The 11,262-nt window shown below is 42.2% G+C and overlaps 1 protein-coding gene across 4 annotated transcripts; it reads right to left on the bottom strand.

The window, feature by feature from the left end:
- On the bottom strand, positions 1–8,217 carry LOC133896773 (E3 ubiquitin-protein ligase At1g12760-like). Of its 4 annotated transcripts, none has more exons than XM_062337394.1 (6): positions 7,957–8,099; positions 7,048–7,176; positions 6,349–6,623; positions 3,472–3,606; positions 3,104–3,401; positions 1–475 (listed from the first exon to the last, which is right to left on the bottom strand). In XM_062337394.1, exons 2-6 carry the CDS (start codon positions 7,048–7,050, stop codon positions 239–241), a joined length of 948 nt encoding a protein of 315 aa, XP_062193378.1. In that variant the 5' UTR covers positions 7,051–7,176; positions 7,957–8,099; the 3' UTR covers positions 1–238. The 4 variants fall into 4 exon arrangements, with proteins under 4 accessions (XP_062193378.1, XP_062193376.1, XP_062193377.1 ...); XM_062337392.1 differs by having other exon boundaries at positions 6,349–6,960; XM_062337393.1 differs by lacking the exon at positions 7,048–7,176 and having other exon boundaries at positions 7,957–8,217.
- Positions 8,218–11,262: the final 3,045 nt, after the last annotated feature.

The raw sequence follows: 11,262 nt of genomic DNA on the forward strand, positions 1-11,262 counted from the left end.
TGAATTTAATGTTCTTTATTTACATCCTTGGTGAAAAGTGTTACATCAGAATATAGCAGCCACCCACAGTGCTACAGAAACTTGCCTTTACAGGCACCAGGTCTCCACCTGCTGTCATTGTCTTGAAGTCAAGCACGACAAAACCAGTTTACCGCTTTCCTTGACAATCAGCCCATTGCAACCCCATGTGCAGGGTTCTTTATGCGTAAGAGAGGATACCGCAGGAAAATGACGTGTTCTATACATTAAATCTTGAGCTAGCTACACCTCTTCCTGCCATCCTATCAACACGGCGGCGGCCAAAGGGCAAGCCGAAGATAGATCGAACCACACCCCCAATCTCTGTCTTGCAGAGTGGGCATACCGCATTTATCTTTAGCCATTTATCGACGCATTGCACATGGAAGAAGTGTGCGCAAGGAAGTTCACGGAGCTCATCATCATCTCCGTACTTAGTAAGACAGATGCAGCACACCTGCATCAATATCAGTAGACTTACAGTTACCATGCTGACAAAGAGAACAAACATGCCCTATGTGACTGAATTATGGAAATAACTATAAAGGGTAAGGTATGTGTAATTGGGTAACTTGGTATCCAGTTACTTGTGACAGATTTGTAACGAGTTGACTCACTAACAAATAATGATCAAACAAAGTAGAGAATACAGAACACAACACGGACTAATCTAAGAACGTGCCCTGTTGCTGAATAAATGTCAGCACATTGAAATGGAGTTGAAATATGCATAACTACAATACTCCCTCTATTTGCAATATTAGTCCATAATTGTCACGCACACAGACCAAAGTGGCACCAAGTCAGAAACAGTTAATGAGAAATGGCCGTAGCCCCTATTAAATGGCATGCAAGAACCACCTAATCTCTTCGATTGTTAAACAGAGATTCCCAAGTAAAAGCACCGATAATATGAAATGGATGGAGTTGTCTACAGGTTCATCAGAAGAATACAAGGACAGACTACTACAACAAGGTATTACTCACAGATCAAGGACATTCCCCTAGAGCACTTGAGAAACTGTTCCTGTTTTACATTGAGAATAATAATAAATTTTCATGCTTCTCTGGAGAACATGTCTACAAACAGCATTGTTATATATATATATTGTTCTGTGTAATATCCCTAGACTATAAGAGGTTCCTTGCATATTATCACTTGTATATATGTATATATACTGATCCTAAGCCTCCAGGGAATACAAGTTGTTGTTCCTAACATGGTATCAGAGCTAGGTTTTTTTGGATGCAATGTTAGAGTAAATTCTTGTATGTAGCTAGTTTAATCTTCCTTGTGTGTAACACACATTTGGATGAGTTTCAATCCAATAGAAGCTGTTAGCAGCTATAGACTTTTGGATGTTTGAACAAACATCAGAAACTGCTGGCACCAAGAAAACTCATGTGTCTAGTGTGTGCTCATGTGTGTTCATACGACCTACCACTCGCAGAATCGAATCCAAAATTTGGTATCAAGAGCCAGGGTTGATCGATCCCAGCGATGTCGGCTCCTACGAGTGGTGCAGCTCTGAGTCCCTGGAGGCACTTCAATTGCCGCAGCTCCCCATCGCTACCTCCATGATGATTGCGACACCGAGACGTCAGTGGATGCGATGTGGTCGTCCAGCGTGTGGGAGGTTGGCACCGCGTCGTACACGATCCTCACACAGAGTAACTACTCCGATTGGAGCCTGCTCATGAAGGTCATGCTGCAGACTCACGATCTCTAGGACATAGTGGAGTTTGGCAATACGAATTTCCAAGAAGATTGTATGGTACTGAAGGCCATCCTCCACGTCGTGCCTCAGGAGATGATCAGCACGCTCGCTGTCAAAACGAGCATCAAGCAGGCCTGGGACGCCATCACATCAATGCGCATCGATGATAATCGTGTCTGCAAGACCTCGTCACAACAGCTGCAGAAGGAAGTCGAGGCAACTTCCTTCCGTGACGGGGAGACGATCGATGATTTCGCAATGTGTCTCTCTAGCCTCATCACCAACCTTGGCACGCTCGGAGAAACGATTGAAGAATAGAAGGTGGTAGAAAAATATCTGCGAATAGTCCCTAAGAGATTTTCGTATATTGCTTTGTCCATTGAGACTCTTCTCGATCTCTCGACACTCACGGTAGAGGAAGTAACAGGGAGGCCAATGGCGGTGGAGGATCGTCTCTATCCGGAAGAATCCCCTGCTGTCAATGGAGAGCTCCAATGGCTCGCGCGCATCACGGAAAAAAGGAGGAGGCGACGGCTCCGATGGCAAGGAGGCCGCGCGCGATCTCTCCCATGACAAGTGCCGCAATTGCGGCCGCTATGGCCACTGGACCAAGCACTGCCGATCGCTCAAGAAGGAGTAGGCTTATTTGGCCCAGGGCGAGGAGGAAGAAGACGAGCTTGCGCTCCAGATGGCGCAAGTGTGCGCTCTCAGTGATGCGTAGGAGCTACCGCCAAGCCATGTCCACCTCAACGAGCCACGCGCGCAAGTCCACCTTGATGCCAACGACGGCGGCGACCATGTGGAGGGTTGGTACTTCAACACTAATGCCACCAACCACATGACGGGTCGCCATGATGTCTTCGTGAAGCTCGATCAAGGTGTGGTGGGCTCCGTCCATTTTGGAGATGGCTCGATGATCGACATCCGCGGCTGTGACACCATCCTGTTCGCTGGGAAGAACGGAGAGCATAAGGTGCTCTCCGAAGTCTACTTCATCCCACGGCTAAAGAACAAGATCATCAACGTTGGCTAGTTGGACGAGGGGAGCTCCAAGGTGTTGATCGAGGACGACATCTTGCGGATCTGGGACCACCAGTGCTGCCTTCTCGCCAAAGTTCGTCGCGGACGAAACCGGCTGTACATCCTGCGCCTCGACGTTGCCCGTCCCATCTGTCTCATGGCGCGCCACGACGAGAACGCGTCGAAGCTTATACGAGAACGACAAGTTGCTATTCCTAACAAGCATCACTAGCATATATGGTTTCACTTCTGTTGAATAAAGCAAATCTAATGAAGATCAATAAAGCAAACCCTTATATTACAAGTTGGACATTATAAGATAGCAAAAAGATGTGAAATATACTCACAGCATCTTCAGCTGAAACAACTCTTTCCTTCTTAGTTCCTGGGCCCAGGATGCCACCCTCATCAAGATTCTCTGAGCTTGAAGCATGGTCAATGCCCCAGTTTTTGTTTCGTTTTGGTTTGAATTTGTAGGTTGGCAGTGCATCTATTAGCTCTTGAGTAGCTCCTCTAGTTTGACCCAAATCTTCTTGAAGGCGCAAAACAGAAATCAAGCACGGAAAGCAGCAGCATATTGCTGCACACATGATAAAAGGAATGGCATACCCAACACAACTGAGTGCAAGGAATGACAAACATAGCCTAGCAAGAGGGAGCAAAGTCAGGTATGAGTTCAACAGACTATGAAAGAAACAGAGACCAATGCAGGTACCTGTACATATTGGGAGCGTCCTGAGCATCTGATGAAATACTGCGCCCACCAAAAATCCACACATTGCCAACAACAAACCATACAGCAAAGAAACAGTCTACAGCTGTCTTGAAATGATAAGCCAGTATGCTAAGCCTGCAACGCATAATCACTTCAGACAACAACGTTCATTTCAGTTTTAGCATATAACTAACTACTGCAAGATATTGCATCACTCAATTCCCCAAGAAGCTACTAGTCAAGTTTGAAACTTTGAATTCTCACTTTGAGTACTGAAATTATAAAAGGTCCAATTTCCAGAAGAAGAACACATGTCATGCTTTGCATTATCACATGCTTCTATCAAGCACAAGAACACAGGAAGGGACCTTTCTCCTGCCTATCTAATGAGATATCTGAAGTGGACAATTTTTGTTGTTGTTTTTTTAGGAGAACAGGGGAGGACCCTACTGAATGGACATGATGATATTATGGGATAAAGTGGTCATGACAATAGTCCATGCTAAATGCTACGAAGTATGAGATTCCAAATTTACAGGACAATAAAATACGAGGAAGTCTTAAATTGTTCCAGAACATGCTAATGGACGACAAAACTTGACTCAAGAACATATGAATATGTTGTAGAATCCTTCCTGCGATATTTACATGCTAACAGAAAATTGGACTAAGACATGAATGTGTTGTAATGTGTGCCTGTTTATTTTTCAACTTTGAAGTGACTGTCTATGGCACACTAAAATTGGTACATGCGTCCTTTTACAGAGACAGTTTTAACTATATGTCACTAGATTGGCCCATTTTGACTAAATACATCAAAATTATTTTGTTTAACTGTTGATAAATTCAAGCAAAGAAAAGGAGTGGTTTTGGGGAAGAAAAAGAGAGCATCTATGGAAAAACATCTCAAAACTAACCATACAACAAGTTTGCACTAGCTTAAATGAAATAATGTGGCTGCAGACAATGCTACCTTGTAAACCAAAGGAACATTTTTAGAAACCGAGAACTTCATTTGCTTATTTCTGCAATTCCACATCTGCTGTTATGATTTTTTCCTTCTTTTAAAATGGCTACATTGCACCACGGGTCATCAGACTTGTCCCGGTGGTTCAAATAAGCCACAACCCACGGAACTACGAAACTAGGTATTTCAATCATCAAACTTGTATAGATGTCTCGAATGAGGTCATGGGTAGTTTTCATGGCTGACATGCTACACTCAGCAACGTGTCATTCGCATGGGCACCCCCATCTCAGTATGCGTCACCTCAATGGGACTGTTGCACCACCCTCCTCTTCAATCACCAATTATAATGATGACAGTCCCTGGCCATTTCTGTGACTCACTTGAAAACGGATCAAATACGGACGGATAATGGTCATTCCATATCCTTATCCTTATTTTTAATCGGAAACGAAAACGAATACGGAAATCCCGAATACGGAAACGAATACGGATAATATCAAAAACAAATATGGTGCAAATACGAATCGAATACAAATACGGATCTAGATATCTGTCAAATGATAGACCCCTTAAATTATGCATAAATTTGAATTGCTACCATACCAAAATTTGAGGCAATTGAGAGTATGACATGTGGAGTCCACTTGTCATATAAATTTTTTTCTATCAAAATATAGCCATGTGGGGTCTTGTTTTGTAAATTTAATTACAAGGATAATAATGGTGCAGTCAGATTGTAAATCAGACTTATAGTTTGGAAAATATAGTCATTTGAATTTTGTTATCTCTAAGTTCTGAATCTGAAAAACTGAAAACGGATTATCCGTTTTGAATATGACTGGATATCCGTTTCCGTATCCGTATCCGGCCCAAAAAGTGTTTCTGTATCCTTATCTGGATAAGGAATATCCGTATCCGTATCCGATCCGAAAATATTCGTATCCGTATCTAGATAAGACCATCCGTATCCGTTTTTCCGGATACGGAGCAAAAAATATCCGCTCCGTTTTCAAGCCTAGACCCACTCCCCTTCCTTCGGCTTGCGCCCCAACCCCACACATTAGTCACCCACCTTGTCTTCTACAGCTTTGATGACAAAAATAACCAGTCACAATGACCTTTCTGAACCATCAAGATAGGTCTTGATGATCCATGGTGCAATTTACTCTTTTCAAATCTTTGTTCCCATACTGTAACATTTTTTACAACTACCATAGAATGCTATGTAAATAAACGATTGCTCAAAATAAATTAATTCTTGGATAGCTGGAGATAATAAATTCATTCAATTAAACTATCAATTTGTTCATTACATCTGCCAGTTTTTTGGATAAGGTATGTAAAAAATACTACCTCTATTCATCAAAGGATGATATTCTACCCTGTACTCCAGAGAACAATACGCCTCTTTACTGCTATGCAAATTGGCTACTTCACCCCTGATTAGTTTAATAAATCTGATGATTTTGCCTCAAGCAAAGCAAGTGGCAGCGCTGCCGTGCGGAGCTGCGGATGCAAGCGCACAAAGCCAAGCGCTTGGAGTAAATGCATGTGCCGTCACAAAGCTTTGGAACTAGTGAGTTTGCATGCATATAGCTAAACTTTTTGGATGAAGAGAAAGTTGTATTAACTCATGTCCGGAACATGCTTATGTAAATGAGTGGAGTTACTGTAGTGGACTAATGACACTCATTCAACTAGCTTATAATAGGGGTAACATGGGAAAACATTGCCTATAAAACCTAAAACGTCATCTATTTGAGAACACAACTAGCATGCTAAAATGTCACCTAAAAAAGAACGGAGGGAGTATAAAATTTACAATACACAAGACTGCTTAGAAGTATGGCACACCTTGTATAAGCTCAAGAAATTCAAATTGGAAAGTGACATGAACCAGAAATTACCTTGGGCAAGTAATCATGATACATCCAAGATGCAAGACAGTACCACTGGCACGATGATTGCGTCCTTCTGATGATTGAGCGGGAGTCAAAGCAGGATATGTTGTAGGTGGCTGCTGAGGTTCTTGGTCCAAAGGTCTGTTTCGATGAACATAGCGCCAATAAACAAGAGGGAGACTTGCAATGCAGCCAACTGTATATCCAATTATCCATGCAAACAAAGGAGCATGGGGATGTTCATGTCTTGAATAGATGAGGATGACAATAGCAGCTATAACCTGCGCTATGTATAGGAAAATTTCAAACGAGATCCATAAACCAGAATTCCAAGGACTTCTTCCATGACCGTATATACTATCTCTTCTAGGAAAAGGTAAATTTCTTGAGCTATATGCAGTTGGTGATGTTGATGCAGAAGATTGTGATGACGGGGTTCGTGTGCTTGTTGAAGGCCTATCTTCCTGATGTGGTTCATCTGAGTCACAGTACATATCTTGATGACTGGTTGATGTTGATGCAGTGTCCCCATGTGCTACATTTATAACATGCTCATGTACATCATCACAGGAAGCATGCTCCATCAATAACTTGGATCTATTAACTTCCAACTTAGTTCTAATCACAAAAGGGCACGAGCATTGTCATTATTGCCAACCATATGCAGCGCAATAATGAGCCAACATCTTTTCAACCAGAAGTTACCATTGGCCATCATGTTAGTGCAAATACAGATGATCAGAAATGTTGATTCTTGGTATAAGCTACTGAAGTTTGGTCTGTGCGCTAGGATAACTTCATTTGCTTCATGGAAGATCCCAACGGTACCCTAAGCTACAAATTTCAAACAAAGAACTGCTCATGTATCTTTGGTCATACATACAGAGATAGCAGATCAATTCATGCATATACTGAACTGCCATATGAATAATAGAAGTCAGTGTGAAAGGCTAAGCAGTAATTGGTAGGTATTGGAGTCGACAACTGTGGAAGAACATGATTTATGAACCTAATACCAGTTTAATCCTATTAGTAGGTGCATAAACAGTTCTGATCATACCCCTGTTCTTGAAGAAAAGAAGTCTTGCTATATAATTCAGTGTCAAGCTGAACTCAATCCCAGTACGCCCCCAATACAGGACTACCAAGGAAATAATCCACTCTTATGCCTTGTACTCAAAGAGTCAACGATAAAGTCCATCACTCACCAATCAACATAAACTCAGGTTACAGTAATCACACCACGCAACAGAAAATAAAAATAGGTGCCATGAATCGAAAAAAAGAAGAAGAGGAAAACAAACAAACCAAGAAACTGTTACCGACACCTATTCATGCCAAAACCGCAGGATTATCCTTACTACAAGACCCTACCAACAGATCTCTTCTTAACAGAGCAGCCACATACGAACAAATCCTACCACTTCAACTTCCTCCAACAAAATCGAAACTGCAAATTTAGCCAAACACCCCACCCGAACCAATCATATCACAGTTATAAGTTATTGGCATCTCTCCGCAAGGGTTGTTAAAAAAAAAAAAGAGGAAACACGCACATAATTGGTTGATTAGGGAGCTCAAGAATTGAACGAGAGAGGAGAAGCGAGAACTCACCGAATCACCAAAAATCCTTGGACCAATTCGACGCCGAACAGACGAGTGGCCTTCCTTCCCGCGGTCTCTGGCCTCTGGGTGTTGGCCTGGCCACGAGGAGGAGGAGGGGGAGGCAGTCAGGCAGAGCAGCGGTCCCTTTCGCGATAGCGACTCGACGCATTTCCTCGCCTCATCTCGTCTCCGGTGAAGTGGATGGTGGGTGTCCCGGCTGCCGCTCCGTAGGCGTGGTCCATGGACGAGGGTCATATGAGTCGGCGGACGTGTGGGGGAAGTCTGTTGGATTCTATGCCTTGTGGTCTATGGAGCTGGTGCATGCGTGCAAGAGGGCCGTTTCCTTGGCTTCGATCGAGCACGAAGAACGTGTCGGTCATGCGGCTCATTCCTTTTTTTATCGCTATAGCATGTTCGCTGACTCAAATTCTTTAGTATGCTTAAGGTTCGTGTAATTGCACAACTCAAACCACAATTATTTTTATATTTATAGCTAGAAAACTATGAATTTTATGGGTTAAAGTTGTACAAAGTCTTAACCATCGTAATAATCCTGATAATTTAATATTATTCTCTTACTCAAACGCCTACACCGACTCTTCCCACAGCTACCTTTGGCATAATATATCTTTCAATACCTTGGTAGTCCTTCCCTCACCTAGTCCAAAGACATTAGTTATTCTATCGACCATGCTCTTTTCAGACTCTTTAAGTTGCCCCCTAAAGCCTCCTTCTTCGATATTTGTTTGATGTCCTGTCTATTATCAGAGTACATGACTCAAGCGTTTCTTGTCTCATTAGATTTGTTGGGATCTTTTTCATGGATTTTTCCAATTGTGATAACAACTATTCTATTTTTAAACCAAACAAAAAGAAAAGTATTATACTTTCAAGATAACCGGGTTGTTTGCCGAGGCCTGTATTTATACGTGCAGAGTAGTGAATAGTCCAATATGATTCTATTGTGCCCTCAGGTAGTGATGAATAGAATCAGATTTAAGTGGTGATGGTGGGGTAACTAGGGACGGAGCTTCATGCACATCAGACAGGATCATAGCCCCTCCATGTCTTCAATTTTTTTCACCACTTGTGTACCACCGGGGGTACTTTAGGTTGGCGGTCACGGCGGCTCACGCGGGTACGCCACCCCATGGTTACTTGTTCCTCTCGTGCTCATGCTCAACCTCCATCGTCTCGAGCTGGATGGACATTGGAGAACAATAATGTCTTCCCCTACAGTGTTGATTCCTGATCAATCATAGCAAGTCTTTCCTCAAAATATTGAGGTTGTCGAACCTAAACGAGCTAAAGGAAAATTAATCATTTCATAAAACAGTTGTACTACTGTCACTAGTATAGCTCTAAGTGGAAGAACAAGATTGCAATTTGTGATAAATATAAATGAGGGAATATTAGAGCTTTGGATAGAAGAACAATAATTAAAGTACTACAAAAGAAATAGATCCAATTTAATAAGATTAGGATTCAATGCAATGATAATAAAAAGGGCTTTGGAGACTTTAGTTCATGAAATTGGTGTAGGAAGAAATAACTCATAAATGTTGGAGACACTTCTGTTGGTGTAATTGTGGTGTGTAGGCATGTTACCATTGATCCACTACTGGTCCACTTCTAGGATGTTGTAGCTTTGTCGTCCACCTTTCCATCTCTCTATTAAACAAGTGTTCTAGTATTAAGATACAATATCAGATCCATGCATTAGGTTCCTTGGCAACAACTTGCCCCTCGAATTAGGAACGGCTCCCATCGGTTCCCGAGTTTGTCCTCGACGACATCATCTAGTTCACGGTAGCGAGAAGTGTTTGTTCCTGCAAATCATAATAAAAGGAAAATAATTCCTAGATCATGTTGTTCAGATGTCCTATGGAGACACCAAGTATTAGTCGTAGAAGGTGTAGCCAACAATCACAATAAAACAACCTAACACGTATCAAACTTGGAATGAAACTTGATTCATTTCTACTTCTCTCAATTCCCTACGTCTTCGTAGCCCTAAATGGACTACTCACACATCTAGGGATCGAGACAACCACAAATCATAATAGAATAGGAAATAGAAATGGAAATGAAATGAAGGACTTCCCTTGAATAAATGACGATAAAGTGTATCACACGATGCAAATGGATTAACCAACGAAGTTACAATGTATCTTGATCTCTCAGTCTCTACTCTAACACTAATTATCCCTTGAAGACTCTCTAGGTCTTGTGGATCTGAGCTGTTGATGTCGGATGCCTTCAGATCCTTACCCTAGCTGCCTTTGGTGTCGTCACTTGATGATGCCTTGTGAAATGGTAGCCTCTCCTTTTATAGAAGATGTTTTGTTAGGCATAGGGCTATAGCCGCCAGTCAGTACAAGTGTGGTCTGGACCGGAACTAGCGTCCATAGCAACCGTACCGGACCGGACCGAACCCCTTATTACTTTTTGGTGGCGATCTGGGTGGTACATCAATTGAGGAAGTTGTTCCAAATTACATAATTTGGGCACCGTTTTCCACTTTCCTATGTTAACTGCATATTTTCTACCATTCATTCAACAAATACTATCTATGCAATAAATAATCACATTGAAGGTAAAATAGCACAAAAGGCGCGAGGATTGTTAATAAAACCTAGAGAAATTTCTTGTGTGTTATGCACGCATCAACCTCCCAAGCTTAGAGTTTTGCTCATCCTCGAGTAAATAAAACGAGAAATCATGAAGTAAAAAAAAATCTCGGGTCCAGGATTTAGAATGATGGTGAACTTCTTTTTTCAATCAGGCGAGGGATTTTCAATAGATAAATCCCCAAATTTCGTCGTCTTTAGCAATCCGTGGAACCATATAGGAGTTTGTTGGGCACTGAGCAAATGTTCGTCGTCTTCAGTAACCCCTCAGAACCCACATCAGCAGGGAGGTTCGTAGCATGGCGGTTGTGAGGAGGCGACGAAGGTGGTGGCGAGGTGCGTGAGGGAAACTATCGCTGGAGGAGGAGAGCGTGTCGAGGTTGGAGAGGCATAACGTGTGAGAATGAATGCAGGGAGGCCGTGGCGTGGGAGAGGATTACCTATTGATTGGGTGTTTTCAAATTAATCAGTAATTAAATTGATTGGATCAAATTAATTAGGTCTGTATTTTAGGAACAAAAGAAATGGGAGTAAATTAATCGGAAATTAATACGGGGTTGCTAAATTAGTCGTGATGGGATATGCAATGTCATTGGATTTGGAGCAACATGGACGAACTGATGGATGCAAGTTAATCCATGTTGGCTATATTTCCATCAGTACACTCACAGTAACCATTTTCAAA

This window comes from Phragmites australis, chromosome 17, assembly GCF_958298935.1.
Source record: "Phragmites australis chromosome 17, lpPhrAust1.1, whole genome shotgun sequence".
Taxonomy (NCBI): Eukaryota; Viridiplantae; Streptophyta; class Magnoliopsida; order Poales; family Poaceae; genus Phragmites; species Phragmites australis.

Coding starts and splice junctions, on each gene's coding strand:
- LOC133896773 (XM_062337392.1), bottom strand. CDS start 6,926: ATGGAGCATGCTTCCTGTGATGATGTACATGAGCATGTTATAAATGTA. Junction 3,402..3,471: donor GACGCTCCCAATATGTACAG/GTACCTGCATTG, acceptor CCCTCTTGCTAG/GCTATGTTTGTCATTCCTTG. Junction 476..3,103: donor TTGTTTCAGCTGAAGATGCT/GTGAGTATATTT, acceptor ATATTGATGCAG/GTGTGCTGCATCTGTCTTAC.